The following is a 20,957-nucleotide window of genomic DNA, read 5'->3' on the forward strand; positions in this document are numbered from 1 at the left end:
TGGGGTTTTACTAAAATGTGGGAATGATGAAATAATGTTTATCTTATGTGGAGAAGTATTACAAATTTGTATCGCACTGTTTGTAATGGAACTTTTATAAGCCCGTGTCCTTATTGATTGGACATGGTACTTTGTTTTTCGTGGACGATGGAGGAAATGTGCGTTTTGGAATCAATCAACTCATATAAATCACTGGGTGTATACGATACTTTAAAACTTCTTATGTTGAAACAGTTCTTAATTATTTCCACTCAAAAATATGAAATCTAGGCTGTGGCGACACTGAACTGTAGCGCAGCACGTGATAGAGGTTAGATTGGAAAGTGTCAGTTTGATCTACATCTACATCTATACTCCGTAAGCCACCCAACGGTGTGTGGCGTAGGGCACTTTACGTGCCACTGTCATTACCTCCCTTTCCTGTTCCAGTCGCGTATTGTTTGCGGGAAGAACGACTGCCGGAAAGCCTCCGTGCGCGATCGAATCTCTAATTTTACATTCATGATCTCCTCGGGAGGTATAAGTAGGGGGAAGCAATATATTCGATACCTCATCCAGAAACTCACCCTCTCGAAACCTGGACACCAAGCTACACCGCGATGCAGAGCGCCTCTCTTGCAGAGTCTGTTACTTGAGATTGCTAATCATCTCCGTAACGCTATCACGCTTACCAAATAACCCTGTGACGAAACGCGCCGCTCTTCTTTAGATCTTCTCTATCTCCTCTGTCAACCCGACCTGGTACGGATCCCACACTGATGAGCAATACTCAAGTATAGGTCGAACGAGTGTTTTGTAAGCCACCTCCTTTGTTGATGGACTACATTTTCTACGGACTCTCCCAATGAATCTCAGCCTGGCACCCGCCTTCCCAACAATTAATTTTATATGATCATTCCACTTCAAATCGTTCCGTACGCATACTCCCAGATATTTTACAGAAGTAACTGCTACCAGTGTTTGTTCCGCTATCATATAATCATACAATAAAGGATCCTTCTTTCTATGTATTCGTAATACATTACATTTGTCTATGTTAAGGGTCAGTTTCCACTCCCTGCACCAAGTGCCTATCCGCTGCAGATCTTCCTGCATTTCGCTGCATTTTTCCAATGCTGCAACTTCTCTGTATACTACAGCATCATCCGCGAAAAGCCGCATGGGACTTCCGACACTATCTACTGGGTCATTATATATATAGTGAAAAGCAATGGTCCCATAACACTCCTCTGTGGCACGCCAGAGGTTCCTTTATCGTCTGTAGACGTCTCTCCATTGAGAACAACATGCTGTGTTCTGTTTGCTAAAAACTCTTCAATCCAGCCACACAGCTGGTCTGATATTTCGTAGGCTCTTACTTTGTTTATCAGGTGACAGGGCGGAACTGTATCGAACGCCTTCCGGAAGTCAAGGAAAATGGCGTCTACCTGGGAGCTTGTATCTAGTATTTTCTGTGTCTCATGAACAAATAAAGCGACTTGGGTCTCACACGATCGCTGTCTCCGGAATCCATGTCGTGAATTGGTTAGGCAAAAGAATATGAATAAGAAGTTTTTGTGTCTGGCAACACATTGATTGATGTCTGAGACTGAGAGGTCTACTGATAGCGCACCTCAACTTGGCCCCTGTGCGATCGGTGAAGTTTGCTGATTTCGTGCCGCACTGCAATGTTCACGGTCGCAGCGAGCGTTAGCTACTTGACAGTATTGTGCACCGTAACAATAAGCAGCCGTTCTGAATATAGTGTAGACCCATGTGCGGTGTTGTGCGTAGTGATACTATTATTTACAGAAATGAGCGAAAAGACTGTACCTGGTCCCTGTGCCGACTCTCAACTGTCGTGTTACTTGTGCGATGCATTAACCTATTACATTTTCATTCCTTTTATAAGCTGTAAGCTGGCTGCTCTGGCAGGAGGAGGGAGAGCTTGCCTCAGCAGCCAATGAGCTGCGAGACGATCACAAGGTTCCCCTCGTAGAATCCTCCGCCCTTTTTCTATGTTCCTTGCCTTCGCCCAGGAGCCAAGGAAAAGTGTGCGATCAATACATTAGGCTGAAAGATTATTGCTTTATTTTGTGCAAGGGCTATCAGCAGGTTGAAAATACAAATTTCAATAATTGCGCCAGCTATGGAATGTAATGGGCAGTCCAAATAGCTGTCTAGTTTCCTACGTGTTTATGTCTATTTACCCCATCAATACAAATTGCTTGCACATGACCCCTTGAAATACGAGTTTGTTGTCATGTTAAAAACTAATATTTACGTTTCCAACGATCGGAAGCAAAGCATCTTTAATACTTCGTTGGATACTCAAAATAGTGTAGCTCCGCCATCTTAATTCCCATCATCGCGCGCGACAGTCGTTACCTAAGTTGGCGACAAGATAAATGGGTAGGTGTTCCCTCATATCCGTCTGCGTGTTTCCCGAGAGACATAACTGCGGACCTATTTTACTGCTAACATTTCCTGAAATTTTTGAAAAGGTGATCTATTATAGAATAGTATCTCACCTGAGCAACATTACTATCCTCAGAAAATCACTGTATGGATTTCAGAAGAGTTGCTCTGCTGAGAAAGCCATTTACAAGTTCGCTCACCAAATTTTGCAAGCATCAAATAACTGGTATTTTCTGCGACCTTTGTAATGCATTTGAATGTGTGAATCACAGTATTTTCCTAGATAAATTGAAGTTTTATGGGATTGATGGTATAGCCAACCAGTGGATAATGTCATATCTGACCAAAAGAATGCAGAAAGTCGTGCTTAGTAATTCAACCAGCATTGTCCCAGACATTGCTCGGAGTGGGGAGAAATCATGTATGGTGTTCCTCAAGGCTCAATCTTAATTTTAATATTGCTCCTCATATATGCAAATGATCTTCTGTCTAATATACAGCAAGCAGAATTAGTTCTTCTTGCATATGACATTAGTATTGTACTCAGTCAAAACATGCATGCATCAACAGAAGAAATGGTAAACAATGTTCCTAAAACTATGATTGATTGGCTTCCTGCAAATGGTCTCACCCTCAGTTTTAAAAAGACCCAACATATTCAGTTCTGCACATCTGGGCTGCTACACCAATAAGTGTAACACATGACGAGGAAAGATAAATACAGTGAAAACTCAAAAATTCTTAGATGTCCGTATTGATGAGAATTTTAACTGGAAAAGGCACTTGTAAAACAACTTAGTTAAGCCACATTTGTACTTTGAACAAATGAAAATCTTGGGAAGAGACAAATCAGTAAGTTGAAATACTTTGCATATTTTCATTCAATAATGTCATATTGAATAATGTTCTAGGGTAACTCATCTTCGAGAAAGAAAGTCTTCATTGCTCAAAAACATGCTGTAAGAATAATATGTAGTACTTACCCATGATCACACTGTAGGCATCTGTTTAAGGAGTTGGACATTATGATTTATGGTTCACAATATACCTCATTAAGTTTGTTGTAAATAATCCAGTGCAGTTCAGAAGGAACAATGATACACATAAGCAGAATACCATGAAGAAAAATGACATTTATTTCTCCACACTAAGGTCGACTTGAGCACAAAAAGTGGTGCACAATGCTAAAACAAAATTTTTTGATCACTTACCTGAGTATGTAAAATGTCTGACAGACAGCAAAGTAAAACTTGAAAACAAAGTGAAAAACTCTCTCTTTGACAACTCCTTCTATTGCATAGAAGAATTTCTATTATTGTAATGTGTGAAAGGTGGTGGGTAGGAATTACTAACTCAAATCCAATATAAAAAGAACACTGACAAACCAACCTTTTAAATGATCAGTGTGTAGCCATATTTACAAATTAAATTGTGATGTGAATGTAAAGTGACTTATTCCACATCTTTATAATTTATAGTGGGAAGTGAAAATAACTAACTACTATCGACTGATGCATCATTTCCAGTCCTTATTTACTCTGTATTAGGATTTGCTTCAAGTAAGGGCAAGGAATGTTTCTCAAAAATCAATCAATAACAGACAGATGGCATTATAGTTAAAGTACGTACTGCTATTAAATGAAGAGAAAGTTACCCATTACCATACCAGCACAAGCATGAAGAGCATTTGATGAAAGTGGAGTGCATGGATTAAATTACATGAAGAAATGCATGTGTGTGGATTAAATTACATCAAGAAGTGCAACAGCCATAGAGTTTGGTTGCATTAAGCAACAGTGGGTCACACTGGAGTTCATCTAGCAGCCCATATAGATTTTACAAGTCATCAGAAGATTTTTAAGATGTAAAATGTTATCAGTAACAAATATACTATGGCAAGAGTGTTTCCAATACACTTGCTCACATTGGTTACACAATAGAAGAATAGTTAACATGAGAGTTTCTGGGTGTGGTACTGCATCATATTGCAAATAACTGTGATGAAACTAACATTTCAGTCACAGTAACTGCAGTTGAAACATTGGTTTCATCAGTGATTATTATTTGTAATGTGATGTGGTACCATGCCCAGAAAACTTTCATGCTGACTGATGTGGCCACAGAAGCCTACACAGTTATAATTGCAGAGTAGTTTGTCAGCTACTCCCAAATCAGACCAGAGTTCAAGTTTCCATTGCTATTGATCAAACACAGAGATGTTGTCTTCTCAGTGACATCAGTTGAACTTCTCCATGTGATATCTATGCTGGTAGTATCACCTCAGTTCACCTAGCTATGGTTTAGCCCATTACACTCCTTGCCACTTAATGAAATATGGCAGGCAAGATGATTTCTTGAAGGAGACTGGTGATTTCAATCTCTGTCTACTAACTGTGGAATTACTCTTCTTCCTTCCATTAGATATTAGGATATTACTTCTACTGGCAGTATAAGGAAGTTATTGAAGTAGATGGTGAGCACCTGCCTCATCTGTTTTAGGCCCTTGCAGTAGCCTTCTTGCATTTCACTGTGGCATTCTCCAACCCACAACATCAGAAGAGCATGTGGCTGAAGCTGAGATGATAACAGCTGCTGATGCTATCCTTGTCCTTAAAGTTTTATTTGCTGTCAGTAACTGTGTAAGGTTTTGTTTTTCAAAATTTACAAATTCTAACTTTGAGGACAACTAAGCTGTTAAAAGATCAGTTTAAAAGGAGCCTGAAAGACTTACTAGTGGCCAACTTCTTCTAAACAAATGATGTATATATTCATACTATTAGTATTGTTATTTCAGCTTAAAAAAAGATTGACATGTTCCACATCCACGAGGATCTCCTCAGCACGGATCTATGGAACGAAAAACTAATCTAATCTAATCTGTAAAGGACAGCCACACATCACATGCTAACAGTCACAAAACTGACTTCCGCTGGCCACCAAACTCCCCAGACATGAATATCATTGAGCATATCTGTGATGCCCCGTGCAATGTGCTGTTCAGAAGAGATCTCCACCCCCTCATATTCTTACAGATTTATGGACAGCCCTGCAGGATTCATTGTGTCAGTTCCCTCCAGCACTACTTCAGACATTCGACACATCCATGCCACATCGTGTTTCAGCACTTCTGCGTGCTCGCGGGTCCGTACATGCTATTAGGCAAGTGTATCAGTTTCTTGGGCTCTTCAGTGTAGAACTGTGTGTACGTGGAAAATATGGAGTAAAAAGGGGTACTCAGAAATACATTATTTTGTACTTTGGAAAAGGAATATCTAATATCTCTGAAGAGTACTTAGAAGTACAATAGAGTATTAGGTCCTACGTCCACACATTCTACCCAAAAGTTACCTCGATGTGGGGGGACCTTCAGAGTAAATGTCAGCTTATGGTAAAACCTGTTCAGATAAAATATACTCAATACCTTGAGATCAGTGTGACAGTTCATGTGTGAAAAATCTACATTATAAAGAAATGTGAAAGTAGGCCCTTATTTGTTGTGATGAATATAAATAGTCAATGAAAATCTAAATTAAAAATAATCAAAATTAACAAGTTGGCTAAGGAAAGATAGTCTTTGCAGATTAGGAGGCCACAATCAGTGTGTGAATGAGTAAATGGTATGAGGTACAGTATCATAAGTTCTGTAATTTTTCTCAAGGCATTGCTGTGAAGAAACAGCCATTGTGTGGCTAGTCTCCTCTATAGTGTAATACACTGACTGTTTCTTGTATCTTATATTGTTGTATTAAGGAGTAAAGTGAAGGGTGTATGTTATAAACAAGAGAAAAGAATAATAAATTTTTGATTTTATAAACCCAGAGAAATTTGTAAGTAGATTTTTTTTAAAAATATGCCTAAGGTACTAGTTTGAGTGTCACACTTGATCTTTGAGGAAACATTGTTTTGTATTGTTTCTCTTTTTAACTACATGTAGAGTATACACTAGATTTTCTATGCCACATACTATGTTATGATCTAAATGGTATTTTTTTCTTGTACAAATTGCAGTCCACCGACATTTAAAACTGTGACTCCTACATCCCGTACACAGCTGAAGCTTCAGTTGATGAGGGAGAAGTGGCAGGAGGAGGAGAGGAGAGAGGCCGAGAAGCAGGCTCAGCAGCAAAGTTCTTCAACATCTATTAAAGTTCCAGTCAACATTCACAGCTTTGGTATTGACGTACCACCACAAGTGCTACAGGTAATTGTTATGGGCATTTCAGAAGTATGTGCAGAGACAGTATTGATTATATTTAATTTTAAATATAATTTTTAAGGCACAAAAGTAAATACTTACCATTTGCCATAGCTATACGACTTCCTTTTTTTCTGAACTATGGTGCACAGACCTTATAATGGCTTCTCATACCATGACATGCAGTTGCTCTTGTTAAATGTTGGCACTGAACAGGATATAAAATGTAATAAACATTAGTTCAAAATTAATTATTTTAGCAGACTCCTCAAGCACGTTAAATGGAGTGGTGTTTACAGTCCACATGGTCTGAATAAAAAATGCAACACTTTTATTAATAATGTCCTTACTTTCTTTTTAAACTGTTTTCCCCAAAACTAACCCAGATTACTCCAGAGTCTACAAAGAAGCCGTGGATTATTCGAGAAGTAAAGGTACCTTTTAAAACCAAAAGGGAACTACTTATCACTCAGAAACTGGTCTGATGTTTGGTATAGCTCATTACAGGACATACCACCAAATATTAAAGATAGTAATATGGCAATCAAGGTAAATACAATATAGGAAAAAGGATAATCGCATCAGATAACAAAAAAGTGATAGTTTGGGGTATAGTGAAGGAGGAGACTGGTAGATCAGACATTAAGATGAGCAGATAGCATTAAGAATAAATAATATATTGGGAACATGTATACCGTGTTGCAGAGCTTTGTAACAAGCATTTCATAACTGTGACTGAAAAGTTGGTAATGTTAGATTAGATTAGTGCTTGTTCCATAGATCATGAATACGACACTTCGTAATGATGTGGAACGTGTTAGATTAATAAAAGGTGTCCATACAAGATACTACATTACACAAAATATTACATGACACTTAATATTTTTAATTTTTTTTTTTTTGGGGGGGGGAGGGGGGTGTTGGGGAAATTACCCACTTACTACATGCAAAAATTCATCTAATGAGTAGGAGTTGCCATTAAGAAATTCTTTAAATTTCCTTTTAAATGCTATATGGCTATCTGTCAGACTTTTGATGCTATTAGGTATGTGACCAAAGACTTTTGTGGCAGCATAATTTACCCCCTTCTGAGCCAATGTTAGATTTAACCTTGGGTAGTGAAGATCATCCTTTCTCCTAGTGTTGCAGCCATGTACACTGCTATTACTTTTGAATTCGTTCAGATTGTTAATAACAAATTTCATAAGTGAATATAAATATTGTGAGGCTACAGTGAAGATCTCTAGCTCTTTAAATAAGTGTCTGCAGGATGATCTTGGATGAGCTCCAGCAATTATTCTGATTACACGCTTTTGTGCAATGAACACTCTTTTACTCAATGATGAGTTACCCCAGAATATGATGCCATACGAAAGCAGAGAATGAAAATAGGCATGGTAAGCTAATTTACTCAGATGTATATTGCCAAAATTTGCAATGACCCTAATAGCATAAGTAGCTGAACTCAAACGTTTCAGCAGATCCTCAGTGTGTTTTTTCCAGTTCAACCCCTCATCAATGGATACACCTAGAAATTTTGAATATTCTACCTTAGCTACCGATTTCTGATCGAAGTCTATATTTATTAATGGTGTCATTCCATTTACTGTGTGGAACTGTATATACTGTGTTTTGTCAAAGTTTAATGAAAGCCCATTTGCAGAGAACCACTTAATGATTTTCTGAAAAACATCGTTTACAATTTCACCAGTTAATTCTTGTCTGTTGGGTGTGATAGCTATACTAGTATCATCGGCAAAAAGTACCAGCCCTGCATCTTCGTGAATATAGAATGGCAAGTCATTAATATATATTAAGAACAGCAGAGGACCCAAGACCGAACCTTGCGGCACCCCATTCTTGATTGGTCCCCAGTTTGAGAAATCACCAGTTTTTTGCATATTATGTGAACTGCTTATTTCAACTTTCTGCACTCTTCCAGTAAGGTATGATTTAAACCATTGGAGCACTGTCCCATTCATACCACAGTACGTGAGCTTATCTAGAAGTATTCCATGATTTACACAATCAAAAGCCTTTGATAGATCACAAAAAATCCCAACGGGTGACTTCCGGTTACTCAGAGCATTTAATAATTCATTAGTGAAAGGATGTATAGCATTTTCCGTTGAAAAACCCTTCTGAAAACCAAACTGACATTTTGTTAAAACTTTATTTTTACAAAGTTACTCTACAATACATTACTTTGTCAGGTTCAGTAGATGCTGTCATGGAATATATCAGATCAGTCCTTACAGTTAGCTTCAGCAATATGAATATGACCCCCATTACACCAGTAGAAGTAATATCCAACCTAAAATCTTTAAAATCAAGTGAATCTGTTGATTATGATAAAGTATCAACAAAGCTAATTAGTGTGCTTCTGAGTTTAATAAAATATTAAGTTTTCTGTGTAGCCAGTTTTTGTTGGTGGATATTTCCTGAATGGTTTAAATGTGGTGAAGTTAAGCCTTCATTTAAGAAAGGAGGTAAAGGAATACTGTCAAATTTCCATCCAATTTCAGTTTTGCCAATATTCTCGAAACTTTTAGAAAAGATAATATGCAATCGGCTTCTTAACCATTTGATAACAAATAATATATTGCTGAAGTCACAGTTTGGATTTCTAAAGAGTTCTGATATTAAGAAGGCTATCTACACTACACATAAAGCAAGAATGTTCTTAATCTAGTAGACAATACATTATAGGCTACTGGTGTATTTTGTGATCTTTCAAAGGAATCTTGGCATACTAGAATATTATTGTGCAACAGGAAATGCTGCAAAATGGTTCAGATCTTATATCTATGATGGGAAACAAGGTGTGTCAATAGCAAAGAGACATGCATTAATCTATGAGGCATCATCCAACCAGGAACTAATTGGGTCACCACACACATCTTAGGCCCTGTACTTTTTTTCTTCTGTATATCAATGATGTTTCATCTGTAACATTACCAGATACCCATTTTGTTTGGTTGGCAGAAGATGCAAACACTGCAACGAATAGAAAATCAAATATAGTCTTGGAAAGATACGTTAATGAAATTTTCATGTTGTTGTTGTTGTTAAGGTCTTCAGTCCTGAGACTGGTTTGATGCAGCTCTCCATGCTACTCTATCCTGTGCAAGCTTCTTCATCTCCCAGTACTTACTACAACCTACATCCTTCTGAATCTGCTTAGTGTATTCATCTCTTGGTCTCCCTCTACGATTTTTACCCTCCACACTGCCCTCCAATGCTAAATTTGTGATTCCTTGATGCCTCAAAACATGTCCTACCAACCGATCCCTTCTTCTAGTCAAGTTGTGCCACAAACATCTCTTCTCCCCAATCCTATTCAATACCTCTTCATTAGTTACGTGATCTACCCACCTTATCTTCAGCATTCTTCTGTAGCACCACATTTCGAAAGCTTCTATTCTCTTCTTGTCCAAACTAGTTATCGTCCATGTTTCACTTCCATACATGGCTACACTCCATACAAATACTTTCAGAAACGACTTCCTGACACTTAAATCTATACTCGATGTTAACAAATTTCTCTTCTTCAGAAACGATTTCCTTGCCATTGCCAGTCTACATTTTATATCCTCTCTACTTCGACCATCATCAGTTATTTTACTCCCTAAATAGCAAAACTCCTTTACTACTTTAAGTGTCTCATTTCCTAATCTAATCCCCTCAGCATCACCCGATTTAATTTGACTACATTCCATTATCCTCGTTTTGCTTTTGTTGATGTTCATCTTATACCCTCCTTTCAAGACACTGTCCATTCCGTTCAACTGCTCTTCCGAGTCCTTTGCTGTCTCGGACAGAATTACAATGTCATCTGCGAACCTCAAAGTTTTTACTTCTTCTCCATGAATTTTAATACCTACTCCGAATTTTTCTTTTGTTTCCTTTACTGCTTGCTCAATATACAGATTGAATAACATCGGGGAGAGGCTACAACCCTGTCTCACTCCTTTCCCAACCACTGCTTCCCTTTCATGCCCCTCGACTCTTATAACTGCCATCTGGTTTCTGTACAAATTGTAAATAGCCTTTTGCTCCCTGTATTTTACCCCTGCCACCTTCAGAATTTGAAAGAGAGTATTCCAGTTAACATTGTCAAAAGCTTTCTCTAAGTCTACAAATGCTAGAAACGTAGGTTTGCCTTTTCTTATTCTTTCTTCTAAGATAAGTCGTAAGGTTAGTATTGCCTCACGTGTTCCAACATTTCTACGGAATCCAAACTGATCTTCCCCGAGGTCCGCTTCTACCAGTTTTTCCATTCGTCTGTAAAGAATTCGCGTTAGTATTTTGCAGCTGTGACTTATTAAACTGATAGTTCGGTAATTTTCACATCTGTCAACACCTACTTTCTTTGGGATTGGAATTATTATATTCTTCTTGAAGTCTGTGGGTATTTCGCCTGTTTCATACATCTTGCTCACCAGATGGTAGAGTTTTGTCATGACTGGTTCTCCCAAGGCCATCAGTAGTTCTAATGGAATGTTGTCTACTCCCGGGGCCTTGTTTCGACTTAGGTCTTTCAGTGCTCTGTCAAACTCTTCACGCAGTATCGTATCTCCCATTTCATCTTCATCTACATCCTCTTCCATTTCCATAATATTGTCCTCAAGTACATCGCCCTTGTATAGACCCTCTATATACTCCTTCCACCTTTCTGCTTTCCCTTCTTTGCTTAGAACTGGGTTTCCATCTGAGCTCTTGATGTTCAAATTTTCATGGGCATTAACAAATGGTTCTTACGCAATTCTTCATCACTAAACTTTGATAAAACTCACAACATGCAATTCAGAACTATCAAGAGGTTTCCTTCCAGTATATATGTAAAATATGATGATAAAGAGATAGGAGAAGTTAAAGTGTTAAATTCTTGGAATTTCAGCTTGGTAATATCTTCAACTGGGAGAAGCATACTGCAAAACTACTGAAATGCCTAAAAAAATCTCTATTTGCAGTGTGAGTGCTGTCAAACATAGATAATATAAAAATGAAAAAACTTGCATACTTTGCTTTCTCTCATTCTATAATGTGATACATGGATTTTTTTAAGGGGAAGCTAAAGTTTTCATAGCTCAAAAATATGTAATACTAAGAATCATGAGTGTTGTGAACTCAAGAATATTCTGCAGGGGCCTGTTTAGTGATACTAACTACTGCTTCCCATTTATTCTTCTTCTTCCTGGCCCTGCAGCCCATGATAGGCCTCTGCCTGCTCTAGGATATCATTAGATCCATCCCTGTTCAGCATCTTGCGTCTACATCTCTGACAACAATATTTTGTAGATCTTATTGCACATCATCTGGGTACTGAAGTCGTGGTCTTCCTGTGCTTCTTTGTCCCAATGTGTTTTGTAGCAGCACTGTTTTTTTAAGCTCTGATAAGAGAGGGATGGTGAAGGAAATAAGCTGTGTAAAACATATATCTGAATGGCTGAATATGAAATTTAACCTGAGTTCTCATGAATTAAGTGCTGCTGCACATGGGGCACAAAAGTTGAGGTGCCATCTACAGTTTTTCCCAACAATCTGGAATAACTGTGAGATGTTGATACCATGTTTGATGACTAACAAAGAGATGTGAGCCAAGTTATGTATCTAGTGCAAGCTTCAGAATGATTTCTTCTTCCTTGCCTGTTTTGGCAACATGTTTAACTTGATAGTTTTGACTAATCGTACCAAAGTCGCTCCACAAATTCAGTGGTGTTTCTTTCATTCTTCCAATAATACTTTCAAAGCATTCTTTCCTCCTTATGAGTTTATACAAAGCCTTCACAATTTTTTTCTGACTCTTCTGTAGCTTATTTTAGCCTATCAATCTCAATCTTCTTTCAACTGGTTATTCTAAACAGTTTTTCAGTAAGTGTGTTTTTCCATATGTTGAACATTTAACTGTCCAAAGATTTTAAAACGTCTCTTGTGCACAGTATAGATTAATGATGGCATAGGCTCAGTCGTAGGTAATGCAGTCTGCAAAATAGACTGCTTACAGGCTACTTGTGCATCCCATCTTATGCTACCAAAACTACTGCCAGAGACAAGTATTTGTGTGACATTATTTTGAATGTCTTGCACGAAAATTACTTCGAGCAGATATTTAGAGAACCAACTCAAGACCCTAAAGAGCACCTAGCAACAAATGGACCTGAAGTTATTGAATCGGTTAACATAGAGGAAGGTAACAGTGATCATAAGACTGTGATACCAACTATTACTACTGGTATTACAAGGAATGTTCAGAAATGTATGAAAATATTTTTGTTTAACAAGGATGACAGGATACAAATTGTGGAGTGTCTGAGTAGTCAGCATCAAATATTTTGTGCTGGGGATGAAGATGTGGAGCACAAATGGAAAAAATTGAAAAGCATTGTTCAGTATGCCTTAGACAAGTATGTTCTGAACAAGGTCTTAAGGAGTGGGAAAGACACCCTGTGGCTTAATAGCCTTGTTAGAAATCTGCTACAAAAAGAAAGAGAACTTCAGCACAGATTCATAAGAAGTCAAAACCTAGTTGACAAACAAAAGCTGAATGAAGCAAAAATAAGTGTAACGGCAGCAATGAGAGAAGCGTTTAGTGGCTTTGAAAGTAAATTTTTGTCAACTGATTTGAGTAAAAACCCCAAGAAGTTTTGGTCTTGTGTAAAATCAGTAAGTGGTTCAAAATCCTCTATTCATTTAATCAGTACTGGCACCGAAACAGAAAGAGACAGAGAGAAGGCTGAAATGCTGAATTCAGTCTTTTGAAATTGTTTCACTGTGGAAGATTGTATCACGGTCCTCCCTTCAGTCATTGTATGAACACTGAATTGGCAGATAGGGAGATAACTGATTGCAGAAAAGGAGAGAAACTACAATCACTTAGTAGTGAAAAGGCATCAGGACCAGATCAGGTATGTATAAGATCCTACAAAGGTTATGTGAAAGAACTTGTTCCCCTTGTAGCAGCAGTTTATTGTAAATTGCTAGAGCAGTGAAGGGTACCTAACAACTGGAAAAAAGTGCAGGTGATTCCCATTTTCAAGAAGGGTTGTAGGACAGATGTACATAATTGTAGGTCTACGTCACTGATGTCAATCTGTTGTAGAATTATGGAACATGTTTTATGCCCAAGAATTATGATGTTTTTGGAGAACTAATATCTCCTTTTTAAAAATCAGTATTGATTCTGAGAGAAGATATCTTGCAAAACTTAGCTAGCTCTGTTCCTCCATGAGGTCCATTCACTCAGTTGGATGCCATGTTCCTTGACTTCAGGAAGGCACTTGATACTGTTCTGCATTGCTGTTTGGTGAAAAAAAAATGAGCTTGCGAAGTATCAGACCAGATTAGTGACTGGATTCAAGCCTTCCTTGCAGACAGAACTCAACACGTTGGTCTTAATGGAATAAAATCAACAGTTGCAGAAGAAATTGCCAGAGTGCCTCAAGGAAGTGTGATAGGATCTTTATTGTTTACAATGCACATAAAAGATCTAGTAGAAACCATGATAAGCTCTTTAAGACTGTCCGTCTATAAGAAAGTAGCAATACCAGAAGACAGCATCAATTTGCAGAATGACCTGCAGAGGATTGAAGAATCTGCAGTCTCTGACTGTTGATCATGAATGTAAATAAATGTAACATACTGCGTGTATACAGGAAAAGGAATCCACTGCTGCACAACTCCACTATTGATTATAAATTGCTGGAAACAGTATCTACCATAAACTATCCAGAGTGACCCTAAGTGGAATGACCACATGAAACAAGTAGTAGGAAAGTCAGATGCCAGACTGAGATTCATAGGAAGAATCTTAAGGAACTATAGCTCAACCATGAAGGAAGTATCTTAAAAGGTGCTTGTTCAACCAATTCTTGAGTATTGCTCACCAATCTGGGACCCTTACCATGTAAGACTGATAAGAGACTGAGAAGACCCAATGAAGAGTGGCATGTTTCTCACAGGATTGTTTACCTGGTGTAAGTTCTTTAAAAAGATGCTCTACCAACTCCAGTAGCAGATGTTACATGAGAGGCATTGTGCATCACAGAGAGATTTAGTATATAAATTTCAAGTGAGTACTTTCCGGGAAGAGTCTGACAACATATTACTTTCTTCCACATACAACTCACGGAATGACCACGAGCAGAAAATCTGAGAAATTAGAGTTTATACAGAGGCTTACTGACAATCATCCCTCCCATGCACCACTCACAACCGGAACAGGGAAGGGGTCATCAGTTAGTGGTACCAGAAGTACCCTCCACTACACACTGTTAGTTGGCTTTCAGAGTATAATGTAGCTGGGGGATCTTGAACACATACGAAGAAGGGTGGCATGAATGGTCACAGATTCATTTCAGTCACAAAAGAGAATCACAGGAATACTGAAAAATCTTAATTGGCATTCTTGAAGTAATGAAAATTATGCCACCAAAGGCTACTTACAAAATTTTAAGAACCCATTTTGAGTGAAAAATCTAGGGATATTCTTCAGTTCCCATTGTATTGTCCCCATAGGGGCCATGAAGACAAAATTAAACTAATTAAAGCACACACAGTCACTCTTCGCAGTTCACAGTGATTTACAAAGTATGTATGTTAATGTATAGCCAAACAAAGTAGGAGAAACAGAGTATGAGAAATGAGTTCTGTCTGTGATGAAGCTTACATCTTCCAGTTATCCATGTTGCAGATTCCATACCATTACACTTGCATATGAAATGATTCTGTGTTCAGCGAGTTCCTTTTGGATAATTTACTACTTGTCTCATGGAATGTGATTGAGTCAACAGTATTGTTGATAGTGGAAGGCAGAGAGCTGGATTAAATTGTCAATATGGTGCACAGTTTTAATTAGTTTGGTATTTTCAGTAGTGTAAAATGCTTGCCTTGAGTTCTTAGGGAATTCAGTTTTGCTCTAGATATGATTTGATTTGTCATGCTGTAGACATGTCAGGATCTACAATGAAACATTTTTGTAAGTTGTGATACAAAATTATTACATTGTTTACATACATTATTGTGATACAACTGTACAATACTCATACTGGTTTACAGTCTACAGAAAAATATGCAATTCCCTTCTTCAAACTGTGAAATTGTCATACATGAATTCTTCAATGTAATAATAGCAATTTTCCACTAGGAAAGTAAAGAGCAACCTTTCATAGAATCAAGCTCTAGAGTGAATGTATTCCTATCATTTAGTTGATGGTAAATTTTTAAACTCATACATACAGCTGCTTGGCCATAGCATTTTAATGGGTATGTAATTTTTTTTGTTGCAAGATACATGATGTACATAAGTGGAAACAATGTTTTGATTGACTCTTCTTGGAATTTAAACTCTCACAGTTTTAACCGCAAGCCACACTGTGATTCAAAATGCCTTTCTTTTAGTGTCTACAATTGGAGTTGGATTAGCACTTTCCTAAGATTTTCACACTTACTAAATGAATGCATAGTGAAATGTGCTGTCCTTTGAATCTTCTACATTTCCCCTATCAGTCCTATCTGGTAAGGATGCAAACTGATGAGCAATACTCACGTATGGCTTTATAAACTACCTTCTTTATGGGTGAACTACACTTCCTGAGGATTCTTCCAGTTAATCTCAGTCTGACATCTGCCTTTCCTGTGAGGAGGAGGGGTGGGGAGAGAGAGAGAGAGAGAGAGAGAGAGAGAGAGAGAGAGAGAGAGAGAGAAGGATAGCTCCAAAACCTAGTAAGTTGTCCTTCTCGATGACTCAATGCTTCTTGGCGAGTGCTGTCCTTTAATCATTTTAATCTTAAGTTTATTAGGATATGTTCACCAGGTACAATATGTCTTCAGTATTGTCTCCCAATTCAGCAACATGCTGCGCATCCATAACATGCCTTGTTCAACAGTTGCCCACAGCATATCCGGTGTAATCAGGGCAATATGTCATTGTATGATATCCTTCAGATCAGGAAGAGTCTCGATACATTCCTGATACACAGTCTTTCAGATATCCCCACAACCAGAAGTCACGTCGATTTAGGGCACCGGGTCAGGAAGGCTACACATCGTGAAATTCCATAGAGATGATGCAATCATTACTGAAGGTTTCTCAAAACAAATCTTTCACCTGGCAAGCGACATGTGGTATCTCCCCATCTGGCATGAAAATAGTACTGTACTGCGGGCAGCTGCATTCTTGCAATGGCACAGTGGTTAGACACTGGACTCGCATTCGGGAGGACGACGGTTCAATCCCGCGTCCGGCCATCCTGATTTAGGTTTTCCGTGATTTCCCTAAATCACTCCAGGCAAATGCTGGGATGGTTCCTCTGAAAGGGCACGGCTGAATTCCTTCCCCATCCTTCCCTAATCCGATGAGACCGATGACCTCACTGTCTGGTCTCCTTCCCCGAAACCAACCAACCATTCTTGCAAAGCTGGAATTGTGTTGCACAAGGAGGTTCTTATAATGTGCAGCTGTCACTGTACATATAACGGGCCTGCAAGGTGTCATCTCCTTTAAGAAAACTGAACCAAAAATGGAGGAGCTTGTAAAATCACACTACATAGCTGCATAAGCTGAGTGCAGTGAATTTTCCTGCACAACACCTGGTGGAGTAGGACCCCGTATGTGACAGTTCTGTGTATTCACAGCACTTTTAGCAGAGTAGGACCTGTATACAACAGTTCTGTTTATTTACAGCACTCTGTAGAATAAAATGTGCCTTGTCCATCAAAAGAATATTCCCCAGCCACATATTATCCATTTCCATGTGTGCCAGAAAACAAAGGACAAAGTCACAGCTTTGTAGACTCTCTTGGGGCTTCTTTTGGTGCACATTCTGAATCGTGTAGGGATACAAGTGTAAGATGCGCCACAAAATTTGTTGAACTGTTGACCAGAAGAGAGAGAATTGTTGTGACACAGCTCGAGCACTGGCTGCAGAATTTGGGGCATGTGCTGCGTGGTTGGCTTATAGCTGCAGCAACTTCATCAACAGCTGCCATAGGAATGGGTCATCTTCCTCTCACAGCTGCACCACCTAATTCACCTGTTTCTTCAAATTCTTTGATGATATTCTTTAGCCCATTCATTGACGCGAGACCTCTTTGCAGCTGTTTCTGTTGGTGACATTCCTGCAGTGCTGTTGACGCTGTTCTGATAAAACAACTTTACTAGCAGTGCACCGTCTTTCTTGTCAATAGCCATTGCATTTCATATGGAAAACTTCAGCCTTCTTAACCCTTTACACCAACAGTTACATCATAAAAGGAAAAAAAAATCTGCATGCATTGCCAAGTGACAAGACAGCATACTGTCTTCAAAACAGGAAACATTTCATTTTCTTGCTGCTTACAGCGCCATATTTTCACCTGGTGGCAGAAAGTGAAACTATTATTTTTTTCCAGCATACCTCATGAGCCTACCAATTAATGAACATACCTACAATGTTTCAGCATCCTGTGATGTATACAGCCTGCACTGCAGCATTCTTAACACCACTTGTTTAATTATAACCACCTGGTATTTTCAAAGTTTTTAACAGCGAATGACATGATAATCTTTCTTTAATCACATGTTCCCAATTATTTTCTTTTGCAATACTAATAGCCTTGTTACATATGTTGAATTCCCCTAGAAGATTATGCCATAATGAATAACATATTCAAATTATCATTGAAAGATTAACTTTCTGATGTCCACATTTGTGGCATTTGTGAAAATTGCAGAAGTTGCCAAGTAGTATTACTTTTAGTTTTATCTAATTTCAAATTGCATCATTTGTATATTAGTGACATTTAGTTTTATCCCATTTCGATGGAACCAGATTTTATAAAGCCATATAAACACTTTCCGGATTTTTTCATCTATCTGATTTTTAATTAAAAATAATGTATCATCTGCAAGTAAACAGAACATCTATAGTAAGTGGTAGGTCATTTACATAGAATTGGGAAAGGCTATGAGAGTCCTTGGGAAAATTGTTTCCCAGTAAGGGTAATAATTCCATGAATCTGAAGTTATTGTTATTGTCTGTTTCTTATCTGTTAGTATGAGCTGAACCATTTAATGCACCATCCCTGTTCCCACGCATTGGTAGTTTCTGGAGAAGTAAGGAATGATTCAATTTATAAAATTCTTTTTGTCAGAGCACTGAATATTCATGTGATCCTTTTACCTTTATCTAATGTAGTGTTTATCATCTGTAAAAATTAATTGATAGCATTTACAGTGCATTTTCTTTATTGGAAACCAACCTGATTGTAAAAAAATTGTCATTTAGTATAAGGAAGTTTTGAATTTGTTTTGCTGCACCAGCAGAAAAACTAGGGTAGGACTTCTCCATATCTTCTGCTGATCCCTTTTCTAACAACAGTATTATCTCTGCGTATTTCAGCACCTTTGGGAAAAGACGGTGCTCAAAGGATTGGTTTATAATAATGGACAGTGGTTGTGAAATAATGTTTTAACTACACTGTAGAAGTTTCACTGGGAAGCCGTTACACATCTTCCATACATTCCCAATTTCTTCCCATGCAACTCCATATATTTGAAGCCCTGAAGATAGATACTCATGGCTGTGGATTTGCTTCAGGTGAAGAGCAGCATGCCTTGGTACAGTTGTCGTTCCATAGGCAACCACAAATATGTCTCCATGAAGGCACTGACTATCTTGTCTCACATTGGGATAAATGTACTAACAGTTATGCCAGTAACTCTTAAAATAATAAACAGTGTACTTACTTTTTTCAATCTGTCTCATTTCCGTTTGGCTGGCCCCAGTATTATTTGCCAGTGATTCTGGAGCTGCTACTGACTAGCAAGAGGTATTTTTGTTCCTGGTGTAATCCATTTGACTTTACTATTTACTTTCTTTCCCAAGTTCTTGGAAGAAAAAAAATTGTTTAGTACATATAAAAAACAATTTAAGTAGTTGTAATAGTTTCTAGTGCTTGAGTTGTAGGGGTCTATAAGCCAGCTTAAAACATTTAGCTTATTGTGGAGAAAATTTAAGTTACCTTTAATAAATTTTCTTTTTATATACATTTATTGAGGCTTTGTTTCTTTAGAAAGTCAATAAATAGCGAAGAATGGCAAGCAATAAATAGTGTAGAATGGCGAGAAATCCGTAGGTTTAAGTAGTACTTGCTACCATTATGAAAGTGAGTGATTGTAATAATATTATCAATGCAGGTCACTTATCTGCTGTTTACTCCAGTAATTTCAGAAAATAAGAATTTGGATTTCTGATTTAAGTCATGAAATTTTATGACATCACAGCTTTAACACACTTAAGTCGAAGTCTGCTGCCATCACAATGTTTTTCTTATACTCGCTCTGAAATTTTTGGGATAAATTGGAATTTATATAAGGATAGTTTTGTTACAGCATTTCCAGGAATTATGTTAATTTTAATAATCACTGTAGTCAAACTATTTAAAGAACAGCTCTCGTGCACATTTTTTAATTTTAAAAATTTGAGTATTCTCTTAATTTATAACATATTGAGGCATCAAGAAGAATGCAGGAGCATCTATGAGAGCTATTTTTCCCAAAAAAACTGCTAGCTACAACAAAGTTCTTAATACTATTCAAAACTTTTGTACAATCTTCTTCTAAATTTCAGCTCATAATTTTGATGTGTACACATTCTGAAAGCACTGTTTTAACTTAATCAATTTTAGAAATATTAACGTTTTCCATGTTAGCTGTTAAGCTATTGACATTCCAGTTTTGATTTTCTTTAAATTTAATTTTCCACCCTGGATTTATCACCAACATCAGAATGTATCTGTTTCCCTTTCATTTTAGGATTTTGCACAAATCTACAAATACGTGGCTGAAATTAAAGGAGCCAAACCAGTGGATTTACAGGCCATTTTTTCCCCCAACATTTGTCATTTATTGGACAATGAATGTTGCCTCAAGCTGTCACATTGTTGTCTGTTTCTTCTATTAGTGTGTATTTCACTTACCAGTTTTTTGTGAATAATACCACTGATTACCAGCCTGGAGGTTGTGTTCAGAATTTGCACTGAGCTATTAGATTTCATGTTCCACTTAATATTTCTTCCTCACTGCTACCGAGAGTAGTTTGTACTAATCTGGATTAATACAGCTCTGCAGCTGTTTTCAGTTGTTTTACCATTTTCATTTATGTCCCATTTCATACTCAAAATATTTTTTAAATGTTCGTTTATCCAATAAGACTGAATTCCAGGACATTTTACTGTTTGTTAGAGCAATGTTTTTAAAATATTGAGTCAGGCATTCATTATTTGTTACTCCCTTCCTTTATAGCACTTACTTGGTTGTCCTTTGTATTATAGGTAACAGTTGTTAAACTTTCCATTTTCAGCATTTTGGTGCCATTTCCCAGCA

The 20,957-nt window shown here is 37.7% G+C and overlaps 1 protein-coding gene across 2 annotated transcripts in view; it reads left to right on the forward strand.

Annotated features, from left to right (window-relative positions):
- LOC126248924 (microphthalmia-associated transcription factor) overlaps positions 1 to 20,957 on the forward strand; it is a 385,226-nt gene that overhangs the window by 126,645 nt on the left and 237,624 nt on the right. For both annotated transcript variants that reach the window (XM_049950421.1, XM_049950420.1), the window contains exon 2: positions 6,406 to 6,598. In XM_049950421.1, coding sequence (XP_049806378.1) covers positions 6,406 to 6,598 — 193 coding nt within the window. The remainder of the gene's footprint in view (positions 1 to 6,405; positions 6,599 to 20,957) is intronic.

Source organism: Schistocerca nitens, chromosome 3 (genome assembly GCF_023898315.1).
Source record: "Schistocerca nitens isolate TAMUIC-IGC-003100 chromosome 3, iqSchNite1.1, whole genome shotgun sequence".
NCBI lineage: Eukaryota > Metazoa > Arthropoda > Insecta > Orthoptera > Acrididae > Schistocerca > Schistocerca nitens.